This window comes from Limulus polyphemus, unplaced genomic scaffold (genome assembly GCF_000517525.1).
Source record: "Limulus polyphemus unplaced genomic scaffold, Limulus_polyphemus-2.1.2 Scaffold247, whole genome shotgun sequence".
In the NCBI taxonomy this organism is placed as follows: Eukaryota; Metazoa; Arthropoda; class Merostomata; order Xiphosura; family Limulidae; genus Limulus; species Limulus polyphemus.
Genome location: NW_013665857.1, coordinates 28469 through 43347, shown reverse-complemented (window position 1 = coordinate 43347; position 14879 = coordinate 28469). Strand labels below are relative to the sequence as shown.

At 30.9% G+C, this 14879-nt stretch overlaps 1 protein-coding gene across 1 annotated transcript in view; it reads right to left on the bottom strand.

Moving 5' to 3' along the window:
- The window catches only part of LOC106478756 (serine/threonine-protein kinase mig-15-like), a 120884-nt gene extending 108213 nt beyond the window's left edge, over window positions 1-12671 (bottom strand). Inside the window, exons 1-2 of the mRNA XM_022382410.1 lie at window positions 12224-12671; window positions 7837-7902 (exon numbers count right to left, since the gene is read on the bottom strand). Coding sequence (XP_022238118.1) covers window positions 7837-7902; window positions 12224-12286 — 129 coding nt within the window. The 5' untranslated portion in view covers window positions 12287-12671. The remainder of the gene's footprint in view (window positions 1-7836; window positions 7903-12223) is intronic.
- Window positions 12672-14879: the final 2208 nt, after the last annotated feature.

Here is a 14879-nt window from a genome sequence, read left to right as displayed (position 1 = left end):
GCCATGACGTGTTATTGGAAAAGTATTGTCCCTCCCTAAAACTAGAGGAACTGTTGCTTTTAGTGTGTTTATGCTACACAAGTCTACTTCTGAATAGTACTAACAGTCGTACAGTCTACTATCTTTATTTCGCTGTTTATAAACTGTTACGTGGTCAGATGGGGGGGGGGGTAGGAAATTACAAGACTGTATTTTATTTTATTTAGAACTCTTCCACATCTTCAAACACCTAACAAAAGTCAAGTTGTACAAATACTGCATCACACATAGCGGTTACGATAATTCATCTTCAACGTACATGAACGGAAGTGCCGATTTATCTTTCCATACATAGTGAGCGAGAAAGATGAGGGGGATAAGTGAAAAAAATATTATTACCGTATTTTTCGGAATATAAGACGCACCCTTATTTTGCTACAGTCACATCTGAAAGATTTTTATTGAACAAAAATTCAATTTGATACTTTAAAAATTAGTATATATTGTTCTAAACACAAAAGAGCTCAAAACATCAAAATAAGAAAATACCGTAAATTAAAAAAAGGTTTACTGTTATTTAGTTTGGTTCAAAACCTACAGAATCTTCATTGCTTTCACTGTAATTCATTTTTTATTATTTAGTGAGCACAATAAACAGTTATGTTTTGAAAAGAAAAGAAAAATACTATTGTTATAAATAACACATTCAATTGAACTAAACTATGCATGCCTATTTAAATATATTTATACATGGCTTGTGTATATCGTATATATATACATATACATTATTCATACCTTCGGTGTATAGGACGCAAGCAGATTTTGACATCAAATTTGGGGGTAAAAAAAGTGCTTCTTTTGTGTGATATTATTTCAAATAAAGACAGCTATTAATTCGTTTCTAGGGAAGTTTCTATGTTCTTAAATCTAAAAGAAGCCTAAAAACAAGCGACCATAAATCCCCCCCCCCAAAATTAAATATTTCAAAGTTATCTTACAAAACAAAAAAACCTAATTTTGCTTTTAACTATACATAAAACAATGTGGCTATAGCCTACTGATAGCCCAATCCCCGAGACAAAACTTACAAATTCGAGCAGCTTTGTGAGACATCGACAGAACAAGTGAGCCAGTGTACAAGGCGTATGTCATTCAAATTGCTTTTTAATTTGATAAATTTTGTAACGTTCATACAGACAACATATATTTACAAACCAATCATTTTCCATATATTCATTATGTACGTAGTTTCTTTTTAGCAAGGTGCACTTTGGAGAAGGGGTGATGGAAGCAATTTTAGAATGGTCAGGCAATTCAGAATAGTGTGCAAAGCACACTTTAGCATACAAAATAAGTCGATTCTGGGGGGGGGAGCATGCCCCCAGGAAAATTTTGAAAAATAGGTGCTCCGAGATTGAATTTTGTGCATATTTTACTATAATTTATTGAAAGTATTAATCAGTTGCAAGTACTTCTTTATTATTCACAAAAATAGGTGCTCACTGTCACTTATAGTCACCATAGCTATAAGCAAGCACAAGCATGTACATTATGTACATGTACTCTATGAGCCGCTACGTTGTGGCTAGATATTTGCATAACATCCGTATTATTATGTGTAAAAAATACGCATCTAGACATTAAGTCGAATACCAATAATAGCAAAGAGAACGTTTAGATTAGGGCAAACGTGCAGGTGATTCCAGAATACACCTCGTAACGAGCAAGCTTCGTGTTCAAGGAACCAGCTTCTTCCGGTTATCGGTGGCCGTATAGGTTCACGGGAATTACAAAAATATCAAATCTAATGAAATTATTTCAAATCTATCCAATACATACGGTCAAATCATGAAATCCACATCGTTAAGGTAACTATGGAACTTTCAATAAACACGAAACAGAATTTTATTTTATTCAATTACTAAATAAACCGTTAATGATAACTCAATTTGATTTGTCACAGCACATTTTTGACAGTTCGGCCTCCATATATGGCATAGCCTTCAGGAATATTTATATTATTATGTATGTTCATTAGTCACATACTATCTTCGAAAAGGGCATGCGCAACACAACCAAAATGCAGACAGTCGACAGACTAGAAAGCAAAGATAAATCATATATTTTGGTCCAGATTAATAAAGGTCTTATGTACCATGAACGAAAAGGGGTTTTGTGTGTATAAATATTGGTTTTCTAACTATACATACAAACTCTTTTAGTTTATGCTGCTATGTTGTATTTTGACACTGATGTTGTTGCACCAATTCAACCACACTTGTACACGCACATTTCTTTACATCAGATAAAACTGTTGTAAGATTTATTCTCATTGTTTTAATTTAGATGTTTCCTAAAGGGGGCGTGAAGTAAGTTTATAAAAGTAGTCCTAGACAAGAGTACCTAACATGTTAATACTCGAGACTTTGCGAAATGTCTAGAAACAAGGCTACATTATAAATTTGAGGATCGGTTAGAGTATTGAATCAGTTTTTCAGTTAGTAGAATGTCAGTAAAAGTTAAGTATTTTTTTTATTTAGATTAGCGTTAATTTTCGCGTATACTCAATTACCAGATTGATTAAGTGTGAAATTGTACAAGTAAGATTATTTATACATTATTCGTAGTACCATTAAGGAGTAAATTTCTGTTAAAACACGCCCAAAGAAAGAACACATTACAACAAAACATTATCTCTCTGTCCGGGGATGTAATAATTGTAGTAAACGGATATGGTAACACCGAACACGGGCGTGAATTGATAATACTGTTAATTCTGAATAACCCACAACTTTAAAATTATAGTTATTTGTGTATTTTGTTTGCTTTTAACATCAATTTAACACAAAATTACGATGTTAATGATTACACAAAGAATCTTTGTACGTTAAAACAAATAGAAAGAAATGCGAGAAATTTATTAGGTGTAAGCGAATTATTCCCTGGTTAAGAAATTTATTTCAAATTGGATGAAATCACTCGAGAAAGATACCCCCCCCCCAAAAAAAAAAAAACTAAGCAATTTTTACGTGTCAGGTATACCACCACCCCTCTTTCCAGGCAACGCTGTGGTAAGACTACTGTCCAAGACGTATTCCACTGTGAAAATATATATATAAGGGGAGAGAGAAAAGGAGATATTTATAATACTTAGTAAATGGAAAACAAGGCCAAAAGAGAAACTGTAACCCAATCTTCAACACCTTGTCTAAACATGCATTCGAAGCCTTACAAGCCTAGAAGGTTTTTGAAGTATTTTTATTCTCACATGGTATTATTCAAATATGGTTGCAAAAAAAAGTTTGGGCAGAAATTTATATTCAAATCGATATACATACAGACAGTCAATATCGAACTTAATATTGTGTTATTAAGATTTTCTTTATCCTCATTTGTAAATGACTCATAAATTAATAGAAAATTACACTTTATCAGCTTAATCTATTTCACACCATATCAGTTGTTGTTTATGCAATTCAACAATATAGTGTCTCAACCAATACTGTGTTTATTTTACCACAACTAATGAGCACTGGCATTGGCGGAACGGTCTCTTCGGCACTGGATATGGCTGATATAGTGTGGTTGACATATTGCTATACATTCTTCTTTTCGTTCACTCTTTAAATCATTAGATTTAATAAAAGCTTGTTAATGTTTTTATGCAGTTGCTGAAACCACTGCCCCTGACATTAAATATGATTCAGGAGTTCGTGAAGTCCATAGCTCACTTACCCTGAAAACTTAACGGGGGGGGGCGATTTTCTATCCATTCACTGGGGAAAAGCGCTGAACAAGGCTTACTCGAAGCTTCGTGCACAGGTCAATGTACTAAAAATCGATACCTTTTATGTGGCAAATGACGCGTATACTGTGTATTAAACGACACTTCTACGTCGGGATTATATCTAGATGACATATGAATTAAGTGTTACTTAAATGTTTCATTTTCACACGGAGTAATATATATATAATTTTAACACCCAAACAATGCAGGATTTATACAAATATTATACACCATACAGAGGTTTTAACTTTGCGTTTAAACCTTATTGACAAGTTTTGGGTTTATACAAGTTCAGCAGTTGTCTTCAAACAGTCTAAGTCTGAGGTCCAACAACCAAACAAGAACTCTTTCAATTCTTAGAATAAACTAGATAATAGTTTATTTTTCAATTATCAAAAGTGCAAAGCGGAGAACAACTAGCATTTTAAACTGATATTACGAACAACTAGTCAAATAACACAAATAACATTTTCCTATAACAGCTTTATTACGCTATTAGCTAATCACACTATAACAGCTTTATTACGCTACTAGCTAATCACACTATAACAGCTTTATTACGCTATTAGCTAATCACACTATAACAGTTTTATTACGCTATTAGCTAATCACACTATAACAGCTTTATTACGCTATTAGCTAATCACACTATAACAGCTTTATTACGCTATTAGCTAATCACACTATAAAAGTTTTATTACGCTATTAGCTAATCACACTATAAAAGTTTTATTACGCTATTAGCTAATCACACTAACAGTTTTATTACGCTATTAGCTAACCACACTATAACAGTTTTATTACGCTATTAGCTAATCACACTATGACAGCCCCAACTGAAAAGATAATAGTGAAAAATAGAATCAAACGAGAAGGTTGGGTAATAACACTGCAATTAAATAAATGTGTTTTTGTTGGTTTCGATATTCGCCCAATGCTACGCAAAGCGCTATCTCTGCTATCCGTCGTTAATTTGGAATTCACAGACTATACAGAATGCGGCTAGTCTACAATACCCACCGCCAATTCTTGGACTACTTTGACCGAACAGCGGGATTTGACCGTCATATCCACGGTTCCCAACTGCAGAAAACGATATTCTGGCGAATCAAAGATCCTCGAATGTCTGGCATGCTAACCTTTAACTTATATCCGGCCCACTTAAATAGGTTAACTGATAACTTAAGAACTGAAACCAAAACCCAATCTATTTTCCTGTATTATCAAGTTGGGCTTGTATGTTATCTTATTTAAAGTCCTATTGCTATATGATCTTTTATGAATAATCTGTATGATTAAGAACTGATTATTAGATTCATAAAATGCCAATTAAAAATCGCGTTTGAATTATATTAAAGTTACAAATCATGTTTCAGATACAATGCAGCAAGTACACACATGCAATCCATCATGGGAGTGGCTTCCTGGAGATAACAATTATTAAAGGTTTTGTTTGTTTGTTGTTAAGCCCAGAGCTACACAAAAGAGCTATCTGTGCTGTGCACGATTTTTAGCATTATAAACCTTTAGGCCTAACTACATTCCCAATGAAGTTCAAATTTTATTGTAAACATTTTTCTAATTAAAACACTAATACTTAATACTAGGTGTTTATTATATTTACTATGATATCAAATTCTACTTAAGGTTCACAACTTTGAATCAATGAGCATTTTGGGCAAAAAAAATCACAGATCCTTCTAACATGCAGCTCAGACAATTTTGTGTAGTTTCAAAAGTTCAATAAGCAGTTGCAAGTTGAATTTTGTGCAGGTAAATGTCAGAGAGATGCAGAACCACAAACTTTTCTCTAAAACTGTACATCACATTTTATGTATAATAATGGATGCTACAAAATGAAGCAGATTTTAGCATCATTAGATAAAATTTTAATAAAAGTTTCATGAACATCTAATATAACAGAATATGTATGACCTTAATAACATTTTCATTATTCACAAAAATTGACTTTTGCATCCCATAAAGCAAACTTATAATAAATAAATATATGTAAAATAATACTCAGTGCCCTCCAGGGGGCATTACTAGGTGGTATACACTTTAGTTTGAGCAGCTCTGAAAATTCCTAAAAATGTCCCCTGCCTTTACCAAGGAAGAAGGGAATAATTAGGTTTTTCTATACATATTTATATTAAAAATCTTCAAAGTTACTACTGCCATTTTCAAATATCTAATATCACTTTAAAAAAATATTGACCACTTTATCTATATTATTAAAGTTTCTTTGCTGTCAAGAATGTGTTTTTAATGTGCAGATTTTCAAAAATCTAATGTGTTAAATACAATACTGAGCTTCCAGAGCCTTTGTGTCATCCCACATCTATAGTGCAAATGAAAAGTTCCTTTATTATTTGTATGAGAAAATACTGGTATTTCTAATTCCAAAAATATTACATACTGTCAAGAAAAAAAAACATTTTTCATTGCTGTAAACTCCTTTCATTTTACTTTTTTCAGTTTACACATAATTATTGAACCAAAAGTAAACAGCCACTTATGGATTTAATTCTGATACTGAAAGTATATAAAATAGACATACCTATTAATGTAGATCACAAACAGTCTGCTCACTTTCACAAAATGACATTTCATTTTAAAACCAAGAACCATAGTAAAAAACAAATACAAGCAGGAAGAGCTTATCCACACATATTATACACAGAACAGAAATTAAATAAAACAAATTATTTTATGTTTACAATATGTATGATTAATTTTTGCAATCCATCAAAATCCAAATTAAGGAGCACTACATGATGTATTTTAGCATCACACCCAACAAAAGGCAACAGTACAATAAAAGCACTCCAATTTGATTCACAGACTTGATAACAAAAGTATCCAAGTCAAATTATTGCATTTCTGGAATGTAAAATTTTTACAGTAAAACTCAGATTGAAACTTATCAGCTTGTGAGTTCCTCTGTTTTGTTTTTTTTTAAGAAAAGCTGACACCATCTTCTGGCCTTGTAAGTTTATCAAAGGTCCCTTACTTTACCTTTGGTGTGACTCTATGGGACATTTTATATTTAGGTAATGTTTATTCATAGTGTACACAATTATATAATTGCTCAAAGGTTTCTTTCCTTGAGATTGTTAAAAAATGCAATAATCATAAGAATGAAACCCTGTTTGCAAGTTCTGAGCTATTAGGGAAAGTATAAACATGTTAACAACTTCTGCCATACAAAAGTCAGGGATCAAATGACTCAGATCCTCATTATTACAAGCTTGAATAGGGACCTGAATGAAAATATTTTATCACTTATAGTTGATGAGGTTAGAAATGGAAATCTGAGTACAAGAGGCAGCAAATAAGCAGTTGAATTGGAAACCTGAACGCAGGTGAGAAATGTTAAACTTTGATGATATAGTTTGTTTTAATAACTTGAAGTCTTTTATAATCACTTTTAAGTTTTGGTTTCCATTAAGAATTAGGATTAGCCTCAAATGACTGATTAAACTCTTTACAACTTATCAATTTTTATTCTCATAAATAAACACTCACTGCATTAAATATACCAATAAGAATTAAAACATTATAATGAACTAATGATATACTTATTATGCAAACCAATACAAACAAATTGGTCTCAAATGACAGTACAATAAATATTAGCTACTTTTAACAACAAATTTTAAAGTGAGCTTGCATGCATAATCTATACATTTAATCTAAATCTGACTGACATTTGTGACATTAATATGTCAAAATTCAGATTATTAAAATAAAAATATCTCTTTTATCACTGTTGAATACATTTGTAAAAATACAGCTTACATACCACAAAAAAAATTTCCCAACTACCTACAGCTTGGGGATTTTGATATCTCCACTTGTGGTTCATCTGTCTCAAGAACTTGCAAAACCAGTTTGAAACTATAACACAAGCAATCTTTGGATAACAATTACGTTCTTTCTTATTAGTGAGGTGCGAAACAACTGCACAAAAACATAAACTGGGTATTATGAAACTTGTGTACTCTTTCTTATTCAGCCCTTTCTTCAACAAAAAAAAATATAGATACAATTAAGATATGTCCACTTACCTTGTAAACTTGACCATATGTACCATTTCCAACAACTTCTATTAACTCAAATATCCCAGCAGGATCCTAAAAAACAAGGTTACTTTACTATAAACAAAATTACAGTGCTAGTCTTGCACAGTGTAATAATTAAGAAATAACCAATTTGATTAATAATCTACGATACTTTTTATTCAGTAGGCTTAACAGTTTACCCGTAACACAACTTAGAAATTGTACTTGAATTTAATTCCCTTTTAAACATGTAATGTGAATATCATATTGCATACATGCTAAATTTTATTGTACCAGAGCCCTGCCAAAATTCATCAGATATGTGATGTCATCATCAGAGGAAAATTTTCTTAATCAAAAACCTAATTTTCATTTTTGTGAGATCATTTTAAATACAGAAAATATATGCATCAATAGTTATTTGAACTACTTACATCAATACTAAGCTGAATACACATATACTACCAAGATAATACATACAACTAAACCTTCTTTAAATTAGACATCAAGAAAAAAAATCAATTGAGTACCATATAAAAATTATTACAGTTAAAACAAGTTTTAAAAAAGCATGTCTTATTAATTTATTACATTTCTTATTGAACTAAAGTGCTAAGAACTACAACTTTGACTTCTATAATGCTTTGCACATTACCTGTCTCATCAACACAAGTAACTAAAAGAAAAGCAACTGTCTTCATATATTAGGTAAATAATAAGCCTTTTAAAAATGTGTATGATTTAAACACACAACATCACTGTAAAACATTTTATTAAACATTTTAAGACCATATTCTTAATAACCATGTACAGTATGACAAAAATACATTTTCCCATTTTAACACTGACACCTGTTCTTGAATCAGCACAGTCATACAGCGCCTTGAGGAAGAGTGACAGTGTGTGTGTGTGTGTGTGTGTGCTGGGCAGTTTGAAGAGAGCTCTACCAGTGGACATGGGAGATCACAAACAGCCAGTGTTCTCAGATACTTGGAGTGTTTGATTATGAAAGACACTTAATTTTGAGTTTAAAGTGAACAATTTATTTTTTACATACATATTTTAAGTTATTTAAATGTCAGGACTCAGCTCCAATTACAGGTATTGGAGCAGTGCTCTAGTGCATTCCAGCAGCACTAAACCACTGCATATAACACAATACAGAGTGCAAAACACGTCTACAAAAAAGGTGAATTCAATTAATAAATTAGTTTTACAATAAACTATATACACAAACTAACATTTAAATGTGTTTCTTTATCAGACATGGGTATTCTCAGGTGAATATGCAAAAGGTCTACTCAGACTCAAAATATTTTACTGCATTCCATAATGATGAATTTTATAATGTATTAAACAACCATAATTTGTTTTGTTTTTTTATATTAAAGACATATAGGTACTTTAAATTACTAATACATAGTTTCAGCCAATCTTTAATATAGAATAAATCAGCTCCAATTAAGGTGCTTTAAGATATTTTAATCTAAAAAAGTTGACTGCTAGCCTACTTCATTACTAACAACAGAAAAGGCAACTTACTAAAACACAATTTTAAAATGGAAATGTCAAATTATCCCTGTAACAAACATAGAAAAAAGTTATTAAAAAAAAATTATTAAAAATTATCAGTTCATTTTATAATTTATGACCTTTTTCTTTAGATAGGGTGTTATTTTTAAGTATTGGTGTTTACTCTTCATTTAATGGTGAATAATACATTTCTTATATTTAATAATCTATTTATTTTTAAAATAAAGCTACATTATAAATTACGCATATGTAGGTCCTACTAGCAAGAATGTAGAAAACATTATTTATGTACATAAAATTTTAAGGATTCTCCTAGAGTTAAACACAATTCCTTTTAATTTTCAGGCTTATTTCATCAAAACTTTTTTTTTTGCCAATCTAGAATAAAATTTGTAAGCAAGTAGGAAAGTGGTCTTAATATCAATGCTCTTAAAGGTTTAGACAAGCTGCTTAAAGAGTTTTCTGGGTTTAAGGCTGATGAGGGTGGAGAATAAATTATATTATATAGGGTAACATTATATACTCTACAAGCTTATTCACCAAAAAGTGTATTTTTTGTAATTAGCATTAGCTATTCTAAGATTATAAATTAGGCTAAATTTATGAGATTTCATGTTAAGCTAAAAACAAGTGTCAATAGACCACTGAAAGATTTAAGAAGCAAATGGATTAATAGAATATGACTGGTCTGTTAAAAGTTCTTTCAATATACAACAGACAAAATTAGTTCATCGAAATACATTTATCTACATATCCATAGATACTGTAAAGAAGCTTCATTCCACTAAAAAAATACTAATACTGGATGCACAATAGTTTAAAATATACAATGATTACAAATTATATTAAACATACACAATAGTAAATTACACACATGGTGGTAGAGATATAGAAATCCTGTTAAATTATATATTACAAAAAAAAAGGTAGTGTGACAAATACAAATTCTCCAAGGTCTGGAAAATAAGCTCTAATGTTAAAATGTAAATAAACATGCATTTATGCTTTAGATCCAGTTTTAATGTTAAGAACAAATAAACAGCAACTTAACTGTCTGTGTGAAGAATAAATTTACCTAAAATATATATATCTGGTTTAAGAGTCACAAGATATAACAAATATTTGTATTGAAATGTACTCAGTAGTTTCCTTTCTGATCTGTAGAGCTAGACAATTAACTCAATTACTTACGAGCATTGATTAGATTGATAATTGTCATGGCAAATAATTGATTCATCAAAATTATGATTATATCACTTAATGTCACAAAAATAATCAACTAATTGAAACTGGTGTTTCTAATTATTACTGTTTTTGTTTACTTCAACTGTATAAGAAATCAAAATATTGCCATTAGATTTCTCATTATTATTTTTGGTTAACTCAAGGTTGTTCAGCTTAGTCAATAATTATCATGACTCACAAAAATAATCAACTAATCAAAATTAGGGTTTCCAATTATTACTATTTTTGATTATTCCAAGTCAATTAGTTGAATGTAAGCGATTAATGAGCCTGATGATTATTTATTAGTAAATTCCACTATTAGCCCACCTCTACTCATCAAATATAACAATAAAAGCTTGACGTTTTTTACTACTTCTAGCTTTTATCCATTTTAATAACAGCACACAGAAGATACAATAGTTAAAGAAAAAAAGTTTCAAAGAACTTTAACACCTGTATAAAATACAAAACATAAAAGTTAACTGTTATTAAGAAAAACAATCCAAAATTTTTTGTTTCAGAAAAAAAGATTCTAAGAAATTTCCGTAAAAGTATTTTTTTCAATCACTGACACAGTTTTCAGATATCAAACACTTACTGCAATTCTAACACAATTCATCTTTTCACAAGTTTGCATTAAAAAATAAAAAACAAGGTTTGCCAAAAGTTATCAAGTTTTTGTTACTGGATCTATGCTCATTATGTTCTTACATTAATACACCTGTATGCATATTCTGTTTCTTAGCAAATTACTACTTGCAATAAATAAAGCTCAGTTCAGTTCATTTCTTTATGTTTTAATCAGAATAAATACTATCCTAAGGAACAATGGAAGTTGGAAGATACTGACTTGCCTGATGCTTAAAGAACATTCACTGAATACATGATGTATGGTACAATTTTTTTCTATTTTGTGAAAATTTCTTTATTGATTACTTATTGTCACTTACTTTTTATCCTAACTTGTATTCCTTCATATCTGATTTCTGAGAAGCAACCCTGTGGCTAATTCCACCTTTCAAATAACAAAACTGTTTCTTCTTATGACCACCATAATATGTATGTTTGTCTTTTTTTTAATGATCATCTTTTTAATATGTCATCAACAATAGGAAATAATGCTTGGAAGTTTTATTACAAGTGAGCTTAATATACTTGTACTGCAATACATACACACACTCAAAAACAAAAATTAAATCAAACTTTTTTTAACTAGTGATATCATGTATTTATAAAAGTACGTATATACATGCTAATTAAAATTCATTGTATTCAAAACAATCACTAAAGTTTATGTTTCACTTTTTAACCATAAAACCATGAGTTACAACATATAGCAGAAAAATGCTATGGTTACATTAAACGCTATGTAACATTTTGAGGTGGCAACAGTTTTGCTGGGAGGTAATAAAATTACAAGTGATATAAATTCTAAGAACTTACACGTGAAAGCAAAGAAGAATACGTGATAATATATCTAGACTATATCTGCCATATCCAGTGACAACAGTCTTTCTCCCAATACCAAGGTTCATCAAGTCAGCTGGGATATGACAGCCAAAACCTGAAGAAGCTCAAATTTGTATAATTATCAGTTAAAACAATTTAGGTAACATATTTGCTATTTACTTACCTTTAAACTGTTAAGATCTATGTCATCCAAACTACAGTTAACACTTGGTTGTGTTAGTGCCATGGTGAGTTTTGAAAATCTCCAATAAAACAACACAAAACATAAAAATGACTCGAAAGACCGGATTCTAGTCTGGCATCGAGAATTGCGTACAATACTCAGACAGTGAAAGTGAGAAAGAATAGGCCTACACTACAACTACCAGGAATACTGTATGAAGCAACTTTTCTTTTCTAGCTTTAGCTTATATTTTATAAGTTAATAATACCAGTTCTCACAAATGTTTGTATAAATATAGACCTCAATTTACCATTCATAGTCAAAGATTTAAAACAAATTGTTTAAAAATTAAATACAACCACATTATTACGAAGCAACCATTTCAACTCGCTACTTTCTCTCGTCGCCCACTCTCTTCTCCATTAATGAATTATTGCCAAGGTTGAAAAAAATACAGCACGATACTGTTGTTGATCAGATGAGTTGAAACTTAAAGCGTCATCTGGAAGTATGTTATTGAACTAATAAAATGTTCAAAGCCTCATCTAAGCCATATATATTTGTAACTAAAAGGTATGTAACACGTTAAGATTAAGCAATTTTTATCTTATTTTATTGTGTCCTTTATTTTTATTCGCCAAATTACTTTAAAATGCATTGATAACCCAAATTATCTAATGATAATATACTGATTTACGATATTGCTTCGTTGAAACATATTTTTTCTTTCATTCGTTTTAATTAAAGCAATTCAGAAAACGTTTGAATAAGAGATTATGTTTTATAAAAAATAGCCTATCAACATGAAAACCCAAATAAAGAAGAAATTATCTTTCGTAACAGATCGCGCATTTAATTTTTTTTCGTGATTATTATTTAGTCTTCTAGTATGTAGCATTACTGAAAGAGTACGTGCACGGAACAGATCCAGCAGATCGGGCAGCAACCGGCATTTTAAACTTTAATTTGCACTTCAAAACTTGTTTCTAGGTAAATAGACAGACTTATGGTAGTATATAATAAATTTCATGTGCATTCTGCGAGTGAACATGCATGTGAGTATAAGTGCCAGTGAATTATAAATAAATGCTTGCAAATGATTAATACTTTCAATAAATTATAGTAAAATTATCACAAAATTCCATCTCAGAGCAACTACTTCTCAAACTTTTCCAGGGGGCATGCCCCAGACCCATCTAGCACTGACATGCTTTGCATGCCAAAGTGTACTTTGCGCACCATTCCGAGTTGCCTGACCAATAAAAAATGCTTCTCCACCCTGAAATGAAATAATTTTACAATGAAATATAGTATATGATTTTCAACGTTGATGTTACACTGCAAATACCATTTAAAATCACTCTTTATTATTATTCACCAAAGCACGTGATGATAAATTAAGTAGTGTTTGTCACAACATTAACTCTCTTTGAAAAACAATGTCACTGATTTTTAGAGTATTAGCTGCAAAATAGAAATGACACAACTTCAGGATTGCTAAACCATAAATAATATACAATTTGAATAATAAAGTAAAATTCATAACATTATTATTGTTGGTTAACTACTTAGCCGAAGTAACAAATATTATAATAATTTTCAAGCCACAGATTAACAGTAGAAATAATTATATATAAATAAATACGTAAAATATGTTTCTAAAACGAAAACAAACTATTTTTGCTCAACAGTGTGAGCGAATCTCTTCATTATCGTGAATTAATTTCAGGATTGTATCACAGTTCATCCCTAATTTGATGTGAATCGATATTTAACATTTTTATGAGTAAACATGTTATAATGACTATACTTTATAAAAATTAAAATTAGAGGTTTAATACTTATTAAACTGCAGTACACGTAAAATGTTCAATCTTCTAGTATGGCTCGACTCGCAATCTGTTGGTCGCGGGTTCGAATCCCCGTCATACCAAACATGCTTGCCCTTTCAGCCGTGGGGACGTTATAATGTGACGTTCAATCCCACTATTCGTTGGTAAAAGAGTAGCCCAAGAGTTGGCGGTGGGTGGAGATGATTTGCTGCCTTCCCTTTAGTCTTACACTGCTAAATTAGGAACGGCTCGTGTAGCTTTGCGCGGAATCCATAACAAACAAACAATCTTCTGGTAAAGTCCCCTAGTGGGCCAGCGGTAAGTTTAGAGGCTTACAATGCAAAGTCCTGGCTTCAATTCCCATTATATAACTTTTCGCTTAAAAAACCCTTGGTTATAATAATAATAATAACTACTCGTGGAAATGCACGATGTTTTTAATTCTCGATAAACTCATTATTTTATTAACAATCTACAAATACAATAAAGTTTATTTCAATGGTTTTTGTTTTCGGTCTTTTATTATGCATAAAATTATTCTATGGCATCGTCGAAAGTCGAAAAACTGGATTCAATTATATTTATTTTATTAGGTCGTCCAGAAATTAATGTCGCGTTTTGGAACAGTTTCATTAACCACAACCAAAAAAACATACATCACGTATAATAGTTAAACGAACCGCCTAAACGTCACGTTAGTGTAGCTTATATAATGTGTAAAGTTTAGTTTACTCTAAAGTCTAATCCATTATAGTGATGGTATATGACGAGACACACATTCGGCATGTAATGCTGTTTGAATACAAGAAGGGAAACAATGCCTG